Source organism: Schistocerca gregaria, unplaced genomic scaffold (assembly GCF_023897955.1).
Source record: "Schistocerca gregaria isolate iqSchGreg1 unplaced genomic scaffold, iqSchGreg1.2 ptg000719l, whole genome shotgun sequence".
In the NCBI taxonomy this organism is placed as follows: domain Eukaryota; kingdom Metazoa; phylum Arthropoda; class Insecta; order Orthoptera; family Acrididae; genus Schistocerca; species Schistocerca gregaria.
Genome location: NW_026062096.1, coordinates 488,957 through 507,742, shown reverse-complemented (window position 1 = coordinate 507,742; position 18,786 = coordinate 488,957). Strand labels below are relative to the sequence as shown.

Sequence of the window (18,786 nt, the reverse complement as noted above, 5' to 3'; positions counted from 1 at the left end):
AAAGCATGAAAAAGAGTGCAGCAACATGTGACATCCGCTAAGTGGTAAATTTGAGGGATCAGACATTGGATGAAGTCTCACTGAGGGTACTCAGAAGGTACCTTAACTTTGCAGTAACTCACGGAAGCCTACTGGTAGCCGGCTTCATCAGCTCCGTGAAGCAAGTAAGCAACACACTACCTTCGAGTCTGGCAGAGAGATTGAGAGACAGACATGCAGGGTACTAACTGGAGCCAGGCCTCCCAAATGAACATATCAAGAGATAAGAGGATAGCTCTCAAGAGGTTGGGGGATGACAACACCAGAGTGGTGTTATCCGCAGACAAAGGGAACTCTTTGGTCATAATGCAGAAGACCAAATACTACCTGAAAATTCAACTTCTGTTGGACCCTGCTGATCATCCACTAGAATATGACTCCACTAGTAGGGTGAAAATGAAAATGATGATGATGACACTCTTTATAGAAACAGGCTTGCCTGAAGGTTGTGAAGCAACTGACACCCAAGGTACTAATACCCCCCAGACTATATGGGTTACCCAGAATTCACGAAGATGTATAGCTACGACCCATCATGAATAATATTGGTGCAGCCACCTACACAACAGCTACTAACCTGAAGAAGATGTTAGCAACATATGTGGGAAAATGCAATCAATCACATCTGCACCTCATCATTAAACTTTGTGGAACATCTCAGAAACTTACATATCTCGGATGCAGGCGTCATGGGCAGTTTTGCCGTGGTGTCCCTGTTGACAAGGTCACTCCAGGGTACACTCGATCTGATCGGTGAGAGATTTGCTGCCTTACTAGATCTCTTGAAGCAGATTTTAACACCACCTTACTTTTTATGCGAAGGCCAACTGTACGAGCAGACTTAAGTTTTTGTGATGGGTAGCCCCTTGTCTCCGGTAGCGGCCAGTCTGTTTATGGAGAAGTTCAAAGATGAGGCCCTTACAGTTTCCACCAACCTGCCAATGTGTTTCTTCAGATATGTAGACGGCATATTCCTAATTTGGCCTTACATCCAGGAAACAAAGGACAAATTCTTGGACCACGTGAACTCCTCAACATCCCAACAAAGTTCACCATGGAGCTAGAGAATGATGGTCAGTTTCTGTTGCTGGATGTCCCGGTGAAGATGAAGGCAGATGGAATCTTGGGCCGCAGTGTGTATTACAAGCCAAAACACACACACACACACACACACACACACACACACACACCATCATCCAGCACACAACACCAGGGTCCTTAGAACACTTGTACACCAAGCCAAGATGGTTTACAACTCTGATAGCTTGATAAAAGAATTAGAACATCTTCAGAGAGTTTTCACTGACTACGGATATTCAACTAGGGCCATCCACAAAGCATTACATTTCATCACACAACTTGATACACCAGAAGAGGAACAAGAAGAGATCAGAAAGGTAGCTTTTCTACCTTATGCAGGACCTAGCTCTTCCAAGATAGATAGATCCTGAGGAAACCCAAAAGTGTCTTCTATCTGCCCAACACAATCGTGGTTGTGGCCATTGCTCCAAGAGGTGGTCACAACTCATGCAGAAGAGATATAGAATATTATGAACAACCTGAGACCTCAGGGAGCACACCTCATACGAGCAGACCTAATACAGAACACCGGACGGCAGTCTCCGCCACAAGAGGCTCCTGTAGCCGGCACACATGTTATACAGAACTGTGGCAGCAGTGCGAAATTACAAGGAGCAAGCCCCATGGGAGCAGACCGAATAGAGAACACCATGGCAGGGCCACCATGCAGGAGACTGCCACAGTGGAAACGGAGGGAATGAAAAACACCTGCAGAGTGTGGAAGTGTGCTTCGTGTGCAGGGACCAAAGAGAACACCCGATCCAGAGTGGACGCCACATGGAACTTCAGGCACCACCCACATATAAACATTGGACCCATTTAGCCAGGCAATTAGTCTCAGGGAATACCTGATGAAGGTGTCACGTTAATGCCATCAAAATATTGTTCTGTGAAGACAAGTACCATTGGCACACCACCCAACCTCAATGAGATGCTGAAAGGAAGGAGTTGTACTTAATCCTGCAGATCAGATTGCTCTCAATATGCAATAATCAAAACTGTATGCTGTGATGGCATTTCACGTTGTAACACATGACAGTACTCCACTGTTCTATCAACTTGAGGTATTGCAGAATTGGGTAACATACATTCCGCCATCATAATAAAACAGGTTGAACCAAGACTATTACAAAAACACTACCTCTTGCCATTAGCTCAGCAGTACAGTGCTCACATACCCATTGCAGCCCAAGGCACTGGTGGTTTTTAGACAACTGAAGTTGTTGAAATACCATGTGTGAAACATGCCCAGTCCACAGCAAACAGCATCCAACCACAGACTCAGGCAAAATCACAACCACTGTAGGACTTGAACATCAAATAAACACTTGGCGATGCTGTCCCCGCTGTTATGGTGACAACGGAGCAGTTATCAAATGCTGTGGCCTGGTACCTGCTTGTTACTACATGTGATGGATGCTCTTCTATCAAATAATTTCACAAATGTATCAATGCTGTTGCAAATAGTCTTGTCCAAAATGAAATGTGTCAGTATGAAATTCATCTGCCCCCCTCCCTCCCCCAACAAAAATCATTCTGCACAATACAAAATGACTCATATGATGAATTGCACCCTCTGACGTAGATTAATTATTGCCTCCGTGTTTCCACTTCATTTGATGCCTCTTAACTTACGTAATACTAATCTTCTCAGTCACACAAGACAGGGTATTACTGGGCTTAAGTGTGAGCAGTTCCTGTGCCAGTTTAATCACTGTTTTGCCAACAGACTATTGTACACATCCTCCCAGTATGTATTCAGTTGGGCCATTAATTTTGAGTGTTCCAATTTTCACTGCCATACAACATATTTGACAGTTATTTTCTTTTGGGCATATTTTGTAACAATTATTTTGACTGTAATATATGCTAAATAATATCTGTCTTACTTTTCTAGTACAACAGTAATACACACCATTTACCTACGGCACAGCACTCTTTACTTCAATATAAAGCAACAAAATGGAGGTAAAAACTTACCTGAGGGCTGAGGACTGGTATTTTTTGAAATGTAACAGGTCCAGCAGTCAGGTAGGCTATAGAGTTGGCTGGTACGTGGATAGCACTACTCGATGCTGCTATTCTTACATTCTGTGTTACACCTAAAAATAAGTTTTATATAAATGTGCATTCTTTTCAACAAAGGCATCTATCATTGTCTATAAACCCAAGCGCTACAGTAGCAGCAGTACTGCTTCATTGCTAATAAAACAAAATTCCCATTAACAGCAGAAGACAGATTAATTTCAGTTTTAAACATTTCTCTGACACTTAACTGCAAATTATGTCTAGTTTCTAAATATACAAAGAGTGTCATGAACGTTTTGGCAATAGTCTGAGAAAATGAAGGAAGCAATAATTACAAACAAAATACTTTCATTGAGCTTCAAAGTAATTATCGTTATCTACAACACAGTTCTGGCATCAGTTTCAAAGCTTTTGGAAACTGTAAGCAAATGCTGCTTGTGGAATCACTCAAAGCACTGTGGTCACGCCTTGTGGGAGATCCGTATATTTATAGGCGCCGAGACTTGGTGCTACCAATAGAATCTGGAGACCAAGTAACAGTCAACAAAAAGGTGTTCATTGACTTACCTATCTTCTTTGGATAGATCACACCCTGGCTATTGAAAAACGTGATGAACATTGTCTTCATCCTGGATTTTGTCAGTCAACTTTTTCTGAGAGGCAAGGAAGGCTAACCCCATGCAACTGACTGTCACTTGGTCTACCAATCATATTGGTAGCACCAGATCTCGTCTCCTGTTTCGCTGCGGATATCCAACAATGCATGACCAAAGAGCTGAGCGATTCTACAAAAAGCTCTTGCTGACAGTTTCAAACAGCTTTACAATTGCAGACATTCAACCATCTCCTGGCAAAAAAGGCCCTGTCCTCCTCATGAGCCATCATTACATAAACATGTACATTTGAAGATAAATATTTAGGAGATTTGCATGTTCATACTAGTGCACAGGATAAATGATGATTCTAAATCGCGGTTCAAAAATGTTGAAGAATGGAAAAGGCATGCAAAATTTGGGATTCTGAACAACAAAAGAAATGGAAGAAGTGAAAAAATGTCTGCCAAAGAAGAGGGCTGTTTCCCTTTTAGAAGAAAAATACACCACTATCAGGCTTAGAAGAAATAGATTTTCCTTTTTTGGCTAAACATAATTCAAAACACAATATCCAAAATATACAGTAAACAAAGAAATAATGATCAACAACTTTCATACTGCAAAAGGGTAACTTCTAATGCACTTTAGAGGAATTCAACTAGTTTATTTACTATAGGGAAAAAATTCAAATAGCATCACAGGTTAATACCATAAACAGGGTATTACTGGGCTTAGGTGTTAGCAGTTCCTGTGCCAGTTTAATCACTGTTTTGCCAACAGACTATTTGTACACATCCTCCCACAGTTAAAGTACACATTTTAAAATCAGAGTAGTGGTATCAAAGTAACTACAAAATTAGTTAACCATCTGCCATAAAGATTTTTGTTTTTTACACTGCAAGAAAAGTAAAATCTTATTTATAAAATGAAATTTTAACCTTTACAACAATTTATTATCTACTAATTATCTTTGAAGAAAATTTACCTTTTACAGATGATGCTTTCACTACATCAGGCAACGAAGCAACTGTCATAATAGGTTTTGGCTGTTCAGCACTGGTTGTTTGTGAGCTGAATACAGAATTTGAGTTTACAACTTCCGGTTGACTGCAGTTTGCAGTAATTCCACTAGGAAGTGAAACCTTTATGAGAGGAGTAGTCAAAGCAAATGTTGGAGTACCAGCAGGTTTCTTTCCCAACAAACTGGTCATAACTTCAACGGCATTTACAGTTGTATTTTTTCTTTTCCTCTTAGCTTCAGCACTAGATTTATATGTCTCCGTAGGCCTCTTCAGACTTGCACTAAGAATATTTGGCATATGAAACTGACCAGTCTTCACAAGTGATGGTTTTGAGTTACCCACAGTCTTTGCACTAGTCGTAACACATTTGGCAAAAATGTTTTTAAAGCTATTAGCACTATTCTGAGTACCAGAATTCTGGTTCTTACGTGTTATGTTGGGAAGAATTGGCACATGATTCTTTGCCGAGTTTATTAGAAGTGTGTTTGCACCTAACAAACTTGGTTTGGTGCTAATGTTTGTGAGGACAGATTTCATCGTAGATGCTGCATGATTTGTAGCATTGTTCAGCTGAATGCTGTATATTTCACTGGTCATTGGTACTCTGACAACTCCTTCTGTTAATGCAGTCTGCAGGCCATTTCTTGATTGATCTGGGCGTCGGCTTGAAAACTTCACAACACCCTGCTTTCGACAGGTAAGTGAAACCACCTGAAAAATCAAGAAAGCACAAACGTGTATTCACTCTCAGTGTTTTTAATATTCATACATAAAAAACATGCTCAATGGGAGAAATAAAGACAGATTTAAAGGTATCGCTGCCGCTAGAGTGACTGAAGTATCATTTTATAAAAGTTGCTGAAGCAGCCCGTTACCTAATCCCTGTACAAAATGAAATAAAAATAAAAACCACACACACACACACAAGATTTGCATAGGGAGAGGGAGAGGGAGAGGGAGAGGGAGAGGGAGAGGGAGAGGGAGAGGGAGAGGGAGAGGGAGAGGGAGAGGGAGAGGGAGAGGGAGAGGGAGAGGGAGAGGGAGAGGGAGAGGGAGAGGGAGAGGGAGAGGGAGAGGGAGAGGGAGAGGGAGAGGGAGAGGGAGAGGGAGAGGGAGAGGGAGAGGGAGAGGGAGAGGGAGAGGGAGAGGGAGAGGGAGAGGGAGAGGGAGAGGGAGAGGGAGAGGGAGAGGGAGAGGGAGAGGGAGAGGGAGAGGGAGAGGGAGAGGGAGAGGGAGAGGGAGAGGGAGAGGGAGAGGGAGAGGGAGAGGGAGAGGGAGAGGGAGAGGGAGAGGGAGAGGGAGAGGGAGAGGGAGAGGGAGAGGGAGAGGGAGAGGGAGAGGGAGAGGGAGAGGGAGAGGGAGAGGGAGAGGGAGAGGGAGAGGGAGAGGGAGAGGGAGAGGGAGAGGGAGAGGGAGAGGGAGAGGGAGAGGGAGAGGGAGAGGGAGAGGGAGAGGGAGAGGGAGAGGGAGAGGGAGAGGGAGAGGGAGAGGGAGAGGGAGAGGGAGAGGGAGAGGGAGAGGGAGAGGGAGAGGGAGAGGGAGAGGGAGAGAATGGATACAAACTGCAACAAATGACCTTCAAACTTGATGCCACCTGCGTAGTAGAAGAATGAGTGGTAGTTATGAAGAAATAAATGCTACACTATGGAAGTGAGTGAGAGAAGGGATAGGACGACACAAGGTAAAGTCAAAATAAAAGAAATTGAAGAGGGTGAGTAATAATATTGACAAATAAGGCATCCAGATAGGATAAAAACAGATTAGGAGGGATAGGAGGACTGAGGTGTAGGGGTGGTAGAGGGGAGGGTGTACCAAGAGAAAAAGGTGTGTGCAATTTACACAAAAGGTTCTCTTGAGCAAACAAATGCTACAGTGGGTACTAGAAGGTTACGCAGAGGGAGCCCCAAGCAACACAATCTGATTTTTTCTCCCTGTTCAGAGGAAGAGCAATAGCCAAACAGCAACTGCATGGTGATAACAATGAGGAAAATTTCTTCTCCAGTTCCAACAGAGATTTATTTAGTATCACACATTTTGGCTCTTGTTATTATGTGACAACTGAAAGCAGCAAATCTGTGATGACTGAACGACAACAACAACAACAACAACAACAACAATAGCACGTCCTCAAATACTGGATTTATGGCAGGAAACCTGGCATAGGCCTAATGATCGCAATATTTGTCATTCACTAATAGCCTTGGCCAGGTACAAAATAGGCATTCTGCTGGGGCAACTGAGGCTGTGTTTTTTTACTGAAGTCACAATTTGCTTGTGGTCATATTTGGACTCATCTTAACATGCTCTGAAACCAAAGGGTCAAACTGCTTCTTTATTCCAGTGTATCTGTAGGTTAATCAAGGTCAAAATACATCACATATAAATACATGAAATTTGTATGGGTTATGGAAAGGATGTTCTAGCAAAGAAAGAAAGCAAGATGTAGCTGAAACCAGTTACAAAGTGTGTGTGTGTGTGTGTGTGTGTGTACTTGTTGTAAGGTATCGTTTCTAAGGATCACCTGCAATGACAATACAGTATAACTTCACTTTTAAATTCCCACAATTAACGTTTTCCCACCGTTTACAACATTTTTTTATCAGTCCCGTCAAACTTCCTATGCCCACAATGTTAATTTGCACCCGATTTTGCGTCAACATATTTATAATTATATATATAATGATTTAAACATTATGAAAAAATGTTTGTGGAGAAAAATATGACGTTGGCATGATGTTGGCCATCCAGTAGTGTTTACAAATATTACGTTGTTAAGTTTCTTGACAACAGGGCGCTCTACTCAGCAGATTTGAAAAGGGAAACGTGTAAAAGTTGGAACAATTCATGCCCTATTTCCCGCAGCTGCCAAGCTCTACTTGGCATGATGGCTGATGGGAGTAACTAGATTCGTTCGAATGACGATATGAGCAACGACAACCATTTCTAAATTGTCTCCACTGGGCAAACACAATTTCTTGATTGTTGTGATTGTCGTGACACCTCTGTCGAACCATATTTAGCATGTTTCAGCGTATGGCCACTGAGTGCTAGCTGACACCATCATTCACTTTGCTTTGCTCAAATGTTTTTAGTTTAAACGCAGCACTGGTTACGTATTTTATTCATGCTGAGCAAAACGTGTCTTGAGAATTTATTCTCGTTGTCACAAGCAGTACTTACGTACGTAATTTTTGTGATGTTATACAAACAAACAATGTTAGTGCTAAGAAACTTCCTGGCAGATTAAAACTGTGTGCCGGACCGAGACTCGAACTCGGGACCTTTGCCTTTCGCGGGGGTGTGCTCTACCAACTGAGCTACGCAAGCACGACTCACGCCCCGTCCTCACAGCTTTACTTCTGCCAGTATCTCGTCTCCTACCTTCCAAACTTTACAGAAGCTCTCCTGCGAACCCTGCAGAACTAGCACTCCTGAAAGAAAGGGTGTGTGGGGGGGGGGGGGGGGGGAGGAGGGGGGGGGTGTTTCTACATAACTGTTGAGGCACAGTACCTGATAACCCCAAAAAGATAACTAAAGTGACAGTGACGCAAAATAACACACATTCAAACACCACACACTTGACAACGAGAAAAAATACTCGAAACACATCATGCTAAGCATAAAAAAATACGTAAGTAGAGCAGTTTTTCATTATTTAAATAATGAATGACAGCAGGCTTCAGACAGTTATCAGTTCCAGTTACATCAGCAATTTTTATTAGATAACTAGCTATACACGGTGAACTTTGTTCTGCCTCTGTAAATCTTTATATGTTATAGCTGACCCGCAAAACGTAGTTTTGTCATATAAATTATCTCTAGTCTATAAGAATAATGTATACACGTAACACAATAGCCGTTGTTGGCAGGAGTTCGTGACAAAAACAATAATGGCTGAAAATTGTGTAGGGAGTGAGAAAAGGCTTAGAGGGAAGTCCGGCAATATCAGACACTATTAGTTATAGCGTTTCTATGGTAGATCGCGCGGATTTAACAATTGCAGCCGATACACGGTCTGTCCGTGAGCATACCAACATTGTGGCAATTTCGTGTCGAAACGTGTTCGCCAGCATTATGGATAAGGCCACGCGCACACGCAAAGATTTTTATCGTACTTAAAAATATTGTATGATTAATTTCTTTTAGAGGAACAAAGGAGAGCATAGGAACTTCTTTGTTCCACTAAAACAATTTGATCATACGATCAATACTTGTGCGCTAGGCCTAAATGTCGGATTGGTGAATGACGCGTGCTACCTAGTTAAACTTCTTGGTCTAGTTAAGTCGATTCAAAGAGGGATGTTTGAGCGGTTGCTTTTGATACGTTTTCTTCAATTACTTATCTAACGAATAGTGAAAGACTATCACTGATAGACACCTATCGGGATAACTAATGAAGTGACAACTGATCAGTTATCGACCGGGGTTGAAAATTATAGAATTACTAAAATCGCTATTAAAAAATAGGGGTTAGTGGTAGAAGGGTGAAAATTTAGGGTTGTGTGTATTTTTAATGCCACATCATAAAAAATAAAAATAAAATGTTCTGTCCAAAAAATAAGAAAAAAATTTTGGGGGTGGACCACCCTTGTAACTGAGGGGTATGAAAAATAGATTACGACCGATTCTATGACATACCAAATATACACATAAAATTTCATCAGAATTGACAGAGCCGTTTCGGAGGAGTAGGCCAAGTAACACAGTGACACGAGAATTATATATATAAGGAAGGATAAACCTTCACCAGATTAATAAACAAGTCCCTGACAAGTCTTTGATGCCTGTTATGTACATGTATTGTAAATGAAGTGCAAGGCGGTATCCTACACGTAACTTTTACAGCTTAAAACATTACTTCCCACATTTTACATTTTCCCGTGGTTTTCACAATTTTTTCTAAGTTCCTTGAAAAGTATACAAGAGGGGTTTCACTGTATTTGTAATTATTTTCAAAAGTAAAATAAACTGGACTGTAGTGATAAACTTTCTGAGAACCCTTGGCACCGTGCAGGCTACTCAGCCAAGATATCAAAGGGGTTTTACAGCTCATTCTCTAAGGACGGTACTGTATATTGTCATGGGCACAAACTGAGCCCCCATATTTTTCTGATGAAATATTTCATGTACAACAGCACCAATCTTCCTTCGAGCAAATAAATACATCAAACAAACTGTGGATTGTGAGAGGAGGTCTTTGCCATCATAATGTATTCCTAGTGCACTGATTTCTCCACCTGTCATATGGATATAAGAGACATTATGTTCCAGCATAGTCAATGTTTTCTGTGGAGAATATTTAAGTGAAAGCGTTTTCAGTACTTTGTCCCAGTGGATTGATGTCAGAAGTATGTTGTAGAAAAGCATGACTACTATGAGTGCCAGTAAAGGTATTTTGTTTGTTACTCTTTGTTTCCTCTATTTTCTGAGACCATTCATTGAAATTTTCAGCCACCTCTTGTACATTTAAGCTAAACAAGCCATCTTATGGCATTCAGTAGGAGGTGCTTCAAGTAAAACCATTAAGCTTCAGTTCTCAAATAGTGTGCAGGAAATGTTATTAAACCTCTGTATGATCTGTAATTTCTGCAAGTTTTCCATTATAGACATTTCACAACCTGTACATGAGAGGAAATAGTATATTTCTTGGCCTTTCATGAAACATGCCTCTTTACTAGCATCAGTATGCCACTAATTTGAAAATAAATTATTACATGTCAGGGGCCCCTTCACTACACAGAAATATCCATATACTTTTTAGACCTAAAAATAGGCAACAAAAAACAAGTCACCACTAATTTGCTGTATGTAGAAAAACTACTACCCCTGACATCATAAACAAAAATTCTTGTCGCACAAATCTGCATATTTCAAATCAATGATTAAAATGATTCTGAAGTTACCTCTTGATAATAATGTGATAAAAATGAAATAAAAACATTACAATACATGGCATAACAAAATTACTTCAACACCAAAATAGTACTCAGATTATATGAACAGCATATGAAACCGAAGACAGATAATACACACAAAGAAATAACATTAAAAGGGGAAGAAAAATAAATCGCAAATAAACCTATTGATCTATGTCACAGCACCACACATGGGGCAAATATGAAATAAACTGGACAACTTGTTAAAGAAAACAAAAATGAAATTAACTTTTTTTGTTCAAACAACAACTTGAAGGCCAAAATCTGATACCAAAAAATAATATCTCCACATATTTAAATCCACGTGTCTGCAAACTTTGCAACACTGCAATAATTTTTATACTGGGCAAACAGGTACAAGTTTCAGAATTAGATTTTTAAGAACATACATGAAACTGTGACAGCAACCAACCCACATTTTACTTACATTTAAAAGAACAAAAACTGACAGAAGATACTGAAAATTTCAAAAAAAGTACTATATAAATAACCTAGGAGACATACAATGAACATTTTGGAGGAAATGTGAATTTACATTCATACAGAAAAATTCCCAGAAGACATGCTTAATGAACATTCAGATTTTAAACATAAAAAATACCTGGAAAATTTTATTGACATTAGAAAAGAAAAGGGATAAATTATCACAAGAAATGATAGAATGTTATTTACCTAAATTCAAAAAATATCTATTTCTGAAAATTAAATGTACTCACTGACTTTCCAAGAAACAATTTCAAACAGCGGCAGCTGTCAAAAATAATTTTATCCAGTTCACGCAAATGGAAGTAGAGAGAAATTATGTGAACATAATATAAGTGGAAGACAACTGATACTTATCGAAGAAGCAATATGGACCATGTCATACCAGGTATGACCCAAACAATGTACCATACATAGACTAACTAACGCAGATATAAGGAACAATATTATACCATCTGCACAGGTGTGTCTGATAATGAAAAAATGCCAAAACGACTTTGTTTTATGATTATGTAATTACTATGAGTAAATAGATCAGCTGTGCAGCAGAAACAACTACCAGAAATAAAATGTCATTCTTCGACCTCACACAAGCCATGGGACCATTAGAAAAGAAGTTTTTGAATTTAACAGTGCTTTATTTCATCAGGACAGTGACCAAGTTAAAATTGTAATTGCCCATAATGGAACAAATCTGTAATTTCTGGACTGCAGCAGGAAATCCCACACATTACGTTGTATTTCAGGGGTAGTAATCTTTCTCACAATTTCTCTAGTAACAATGATGTAGTCCAATTCTTTACATCCTTTCTCGCTGCATCAAAATATTCATAAGATTATGTACTTCATCATGTAAATGTGGAGCCATTGGAACACTGTTCTGACAATCAAGTAAAAATTGTGCCAAGCAATGTGCTGTTGAAGCGAACAATGTCAGTTTTGGAGCTAGCAATTTATTATTGACAGCATCAGAAACAATTCTGAAACTCTATGATGGAGGAATAGTTTTTAATTTCTATCTCTCAGTAAAATAAATTCAAATATATTCAATAATTTCTACAGCTTTTTCAGCTGCATTGGCATTTTCGATCCCTCTTGTTCCACAAAATTATGTAGGAAAGGATGAAGATCTGGTTATCTCCATGCAGGCAAACCGTGAAATAACTAATAAAGTGTGGGTACTAATTTGAAGCAGTTTTAGACCATCAAAGGATTCCTTTAATTCCTTGTTAAGGTCAAAAGTTTTCAATTCATTCTGGCCCATCCATCGATAACTACATACTCCCCCCACGCAGACTCAATGATCCTTTTAGACATTCTAGCAAATCATTTGCGCTTTTACATTTCTGAAAAAGGGATTCAAGATGACACGTTGTCATTAATCATTTATAACAGACCCAAAATTACACACACAAATCCAACTGGCTCTATCTCGAAACAATATTCATGTTTTTATCCAATCCAAGTACGATCATTTCACAACTGCCTACGAGATCAGGAATTCTATGTCACACATACAGTGTCAATCCTTATACAATGCTGTACAAAATGTTTGATTTTTGGCAACTGCATTGTCTTTACAATCTGATTACCTACACACAACAAAGGGAATAACGCTACGGAGTCCGCTGAGCTCTGAATTGACAAATGACTCCTGATGGCATGAAAACATCACAAAAGTTCAGCTCATGTAATGTTATCCGACAGTAAATAGGACTGTCCATTATAATTATCTGGGCTGTTATGCCGTGGTCGGTTGATGAATTTTGTCTCAATTCCCAACGTTTCGTCTCCGACTGCGGGAGACATCTTCAAGGGGGTCCGTAGGTCGATGGAAGGTCCAACACACCCACTGGCTCAGTAGCATGTTAATTATGATAAAATAACACCATTTTTAAACTGTGTATTTTCACAGATTTTATATTTAATAATAATTACTGTATTGGGGGCCTACTCTGCCAGCAACCCACATTACAGCAATGTCATGCAGGCAGGCAGCTTTTTAGCACATGATACTTAAGGGCTCCCATGATGCACACAACCATGAGACAGTGAGCGAACTGCCAGTAGACGTCGCTCATCCCACAAACCTTTTCCTACACTGGCCACACAACAGAAAGCAAGACCAATTGCATCCTGGCACCAAGGGATGTAGTTAGGCCAATGCATGGACCCTATGGGCCCTGAGTGGCGAGTTCACTCTCAGTGGGCTTCCCAGGTGGCACGACTTTCCAAAGCACTTTTCTCCAAGATGGAAACTTTGATCACTTTCTTGCACCCAGTACAAATATACATTTTTTGGCATCAGGAGCACCCCATGGAAGTAGACACTCCCAATACTTTTGATACTGTGTTATGCTGGTACATGATTGACATTTTTAATATTCAGCAAGACAAAAAACGAACTAATTTAAATAAACTGACAACTCAAACTTGTTCAAAGTCGTACTTCCAGGGACAGTTCTGAAGAAGAATACCTTCCAGGTTCCCTTTCAAAAAAAAAAAAATTTGCTGCAACAACTTTCAGTAACCAAGAAAGGGCATTGAAATATTGGTTAAATGCAGGAGGGAAAAAACTGCTTGAAGTTACGCAGCATGCAAAGGCGTTTTCGTTTTGTAAAACCAGAGCGTGAACTGTACAAATGGAAGAATGAACTACATGAGGTAAGAAATATGCGCCAAATAGAAACCCGAAACCATTTGAATGAAAAACTGTTTGAAGGATTTAGAACTGCTCGCAAGAGGCTATGCACCCTTACAGATGGAGATCTACGAGACTGGAACCTCCAAATTGCATCTGACATGAACATAGCTAATTTCCAGGCTTCATTGACCTGGCTATGCAAGTTCAAGAAATCATACAGAGTACGAAGTCGCAAAATTACGAAGTTTAGGTCACACAAATGTGTAGAGCAGCTGCCAGTGAGAAATTCATAGCTGACGTAAAGACGAAACTTGTTGTTATCCCTGAAACTGCTTTTTATAACGCTGATCAGTTAGGTTTCGTGAAACAACTGCATTTCACACTTTATCATTTCAGGCTGAAAAAAAAAAAAAGACAGAGTCGGTTGCCCCATCAATGAATGCTATGACATATTCATATACGATAATACCAGTGATAAGTACGAGTTGTTTCCTGTTTCAACAGCTCTATATCTGTCTTCAAGAATCACAAGTCAAATTAGGACCAAAAATAAAAAATGGACTGTTTAGTTGCAAAAATCTTGTAAACAACATATCAAAATCTGGAAAAATGGGAAAGAATAATTTTCAACATTTCGTTTGGAACGCATTCCTACCAGCTGCAGAAACTAATTCATTGCTTTTGTTGGATTCATGGTTTAGATGTAACTATGCCTCTGTTTTTGTGGAGGACCACAAAAAAATCTGTAGATGTAATGTGGAGTTCACCTGGAACTACTAGTGCGATTCAACCTCTTGATAAAGAATTCTTTCAACAGTGGAAAAAATTTTTCAGGAAATTATCAGACAACCTGATTTCCAATACCTCTCTCTCATTTCAGGTTTATCAGCGGAACAGTATTCTTGAGCTCCAGTCATTTGTGCATTACCAGTTTTCTTTGCCACACTTTACAAATTTGAATGCAGCACAATATGCAGAACAAGGGCCGGGACCATTTCTGACCCCATCCCAGTTCTATCTAAACAAAACTAGTGGTTACTGCAAAGTGGCTGACTGCATCAATTTTTCCTTTCTCCTGTGTGCCAGGTGCAAGAAAGATGTGTGTTTTCGTCATTCAATAGACACTTTGCATTTTTATGAGGACTACAGGAAGTAAACAATGAACTGTTTCACTGATAGTCAAATGTACAACATTCAAACATTTTTATAATGGCCTATAGGGATTGTTATAAAATGTAGTACTTCAAGCAGAAAATGGAGACCTACAGTTTAATGTGGAATCCGAACCGCATGTCTTTTGCCGCCACTCCAACATCTGTAATAAGTGAATGCTAGGTTAAAACAGAGAAAAAGTTGTTGTCTGAACGGGATTTGATCCCGCACACTCTGGATCATGAAGCACGCACTTTGCCACTAGACCATTTTTCAATATGACCATTATACCTTACACTCGTAGTGGAAACAGTAGTTGTGTCACCTCTTGAGATGATGTTCAACGTCAGCAATTAGTGTTCTGTTTATAAATTTCTCCTCCATGGTAACGAGAAGCCAGGGAAAAATAGCAGCCGACATACAAGGAAAATTTTGGACCAGTCCTAAGGAGAGATGGAGGTGCAATTCTGTGTAAAGTGCACAACCTCCACACACATCACATTTCCATACAAATTGACACACTTAAATCCTTTCTTCCGTGGTGCGCCATTTTGCATACTACATTAAGAACAGTGGGCTCGCCATGCAAAAAAATTCTCACTGGATAGGAAAGTTTCACATTGTGGCACTAAGAAGATCGAGTTGCATCCTGTATGCTGAATATTAGCTCCAAAAACTAAAAACTAGTAACACAGCATTCATAGGTAATGCTCGCTACCTTGTGTTCTCTTCCATTCCCTCTAGTATAAACTATTCTACCCATATACAAATGAATGGTAGTGATTTTTCTGCAATTGCTCATTCACACGTGTTTGCTATCATTAGCTCCATTGTAAACCAAGCTTCTTAAAATTGGTGTTGTAAACTCCAGATAATTCCACCACACAGTGCTATGTGAGTGATTCACCAAGTTGCGCGCTAGGTGGGCAGGGCTGTACAAACCGCTGTTATAAGCTGTTCTTCGCATGGCAAAAATGTGCAACTTAAACATTTTTTACAAAATATTTGCAGTGCCTCTTAGCAGCTAAAATTTTGGCCGTGCATTTCTTTTGTCATCTTCTACCTGTGTAGAAAATTTCAGAGTAACTTTTGACACGTCTTATTGGACCATTCCCTTGTGAGTGCCACAAAGCTTTTGAATTGTTTGCAGCATGTGACAAAGATTTGACCCAGATTGAAAAACGTAAGAGGCTGGAAGAATGCCAAGTACCTAAGGGCCTTTGGAAAATGTGACACCTAACAATCTATTTGTTGTTACTTTGCTCCAGCCTGAGGACTTTTACATTTAAAAAAGTAGCCGATACACACATTAAAATTAAGAAAATAAATATTTCCAAATTTAGTTGAATTCACATGAAAAAAACTGCACCTGATGTCGTCAGTACTGGAGCACCAACAAGATTTTCAAGAATGGGATTACCACTGACATAATAAAGAAGTTCGCTTTAGTGTCACAACAATGTTAACACAACTTCTCAGCTGAAAAGGCAACTACCTACAGCAGACGCTGCCGTATTTGAAAGTAGGTAAAAGAACATTTTCTGAACAATTAATCAATAAAAATTCCTTTGTGCTCTATAGAATTAAAAGGAAGGATTAAAAATAATTTATTCACAGGGCAGTGCATCTGTAAAGTGCTTATTATTAACAAAAGGGATGAATGCTTGTGATTTCTTTCATTGGCCCCTACCTCATTTTTGTTGATACCTATATGGCATTTAGCACATTCTGCATTTTTCAGATTAAAATATTGATTTTCATTGATCTAACGGAAGGGATCTTAGAAAAAATTTGCAACAATTGTGTGACTTATTACAGTCAATAACTAAAAAATATTTTTGAGGTTTTTTGCATTCAAATGTTTTTGTAAAAGCAATAATAATAATAATAATAATAATAATAATAATAATAATAATAAACTAAACGTCAGATCACTGCACCAATTCTGCATCACTGCATGTATAATCTGTTATTAATTTTAATCTGTTCCAAACAATGTTACAGATACTAATTCTTCCCAAAATTTTAACTTGATTCTTCGTGTACCTGCTTCAGTTCAAGCTACTGTCTAAATTTAACAGCTCATATACGTGCACAATAACATACTGGTTTAGTGAAAGCAATCACACAGTTTGTCCATACCAGCTATTATCTTCAGCATAACTTTCCGTGGAAAAAAAAAATCCCATAGACTGGAGAAGAAAGAAAGTACTTACTGCAACAGGCTTTGGTGCAACTGTTGTCACCCACGAGCCATCCTCAGCTTTTCGAGAATATGCAACAACATTGTCTTCTTGCGCTTTCACAGTAACTGTTGGGGTGAACCTTGCAAGAGTTGCAATAAGTGGGTACTTTGAGGTAGTTGTAGACTGGGTCCGTAAAATGCTCTCCGCAGTTTCTGGTGTTGGGGTAATTACATTTTGGATGGCCTGTACTGAAGGAGCAACCACATGATTCAGTCGCATTTCACCTAGTACGACGTTTCCTTCGCTTCTTATGGGAAGAGACGTGTTTAACTGGTTGCCAGCCGAACTGGGTACTGCATTCTGCAAAATAAATAATGGAAGATTTACTTTTTATAAAAAGCAAATCTGAAAGCTATAATGCAATATCATTGTTAAGTGGTGGGGCACACAGCAAGGAGACAAGCAGTACTAAAATTACTGCTTCTATAGTTAAAATTATTAACCTGAAAACAAGCTATCTTCAAAAATTACTATAGAATTCCAAAATCAAATTTAGCGGAAAGCCTAGAGGCAGATAATTAATTGATAAAATGGCAGACTCAAAAGTTACATCTATTTATCCTGAAGCTGATTACTGAGTGTATATAAGCATTTGACTGATTACATATCAAACACCAGCACCTAAGCAACTGTATCCACAGCGTATTTATTGTACTCTAGATTAGACCAGCAGCCACCTAAAATATCACACAGGAGTCTTTATTTCTAGAAGATTAGTAGCCTATGCAAAATTCATCTTTAACACTATACACTAATGACAAACCATTGCTTTAACAATTTGACCCACAGACTGCAAAATTAGCTTATCTAGTTACTATTTAAACCTATCACATCATCATCATCATCATCGTCATCATCGTCATCATCATCGTCGTCTGTGAGTACATAAAAATTTTCTATCTTAATCTGTTGTTATCCAGTCTCACTTTCTGTCCATAGAACTTCAGTCATCGTTTGTGGAAATCTGTTTCAATGTTGGAATATTTTTCTGTTGTCGTGTTTGAATGCAGCCGATATCCTTCGTCTATGACCTTTGGTCCCAGGATTTTGCAAATGATTTTCCTGTCAACTTTTTTTTATGTTGTCTAGATACCCTTCGTAATTGAGGTCTAAGGTCTCACTTGCATACAGTGTTTTGCGTTTGATGAGAGTCGCGTAGTGTCGAATTTTTGTTTTGATATTAATGCACCTTCTGTTTTAGATGTTTGCAATTTTCTCGTATGCTTTTCACATTTTCAATTCACGTGCTTTTTGGGCTAATCTTTCTTTTCCTGAGGGTTCGATGATTTCACAGAAGTATTTGAAGTGATTGACTACATTTATTGTGCCATATTCTGTGATGAAATTTTCTGTTTTGATATGTTTTGTGGCCATAAATTCAGTTTTTATCAAAGGGATCTGGAGCCCGACTTTACCAGCATTCTTTGAGTACTTCGATCTGATGAATTACTGTTTGTTCATCCTCCAAGAGGATCACGAGATCGCCAGCGAAGACTAAACATGTGACATTATTGATGTTATCCTGTTTTTTCCTTGCATGATGGGTCTCCAGCTGTTTTGCTT

General features: G+C 39.2%; 1 protein-coding gene across 5 annotated transcripts in view; it reads right to left on the bottom strand.

Annotated features, from left to right (window-relative positions):
• Window positions 1–18,786, bottom strand: part of LOC126320376 (mucin-5AC-like) — a 168,066-nt gene that overhangs the window by 74,779 nt on the left and 74,501 nt on the right. For all 5 annotated transcript variants that reach the window (XM_049993822.1, XM_049993823.1, XM_049993821.1 and 2 more), the window contains 3 exons: window positions 17,194–17,523; window positions 4,726–5,473; window positions 3,100–3,221 (listed from right to left, as the gene is read on the bottom strand). In XM_049993822.1, coding sequence (XP_049849779.1) covers window positions 3,100–3,221; window positions 4,726–5,473; window positions 17,194–17,523 — 1,200 coding nt within the window. The remainder of the gene's footprint in view (window positions 1–3,099; window positions 3,222–4,725; window positions 5,474–17,193; window positions 17,524–18,786) is intronic.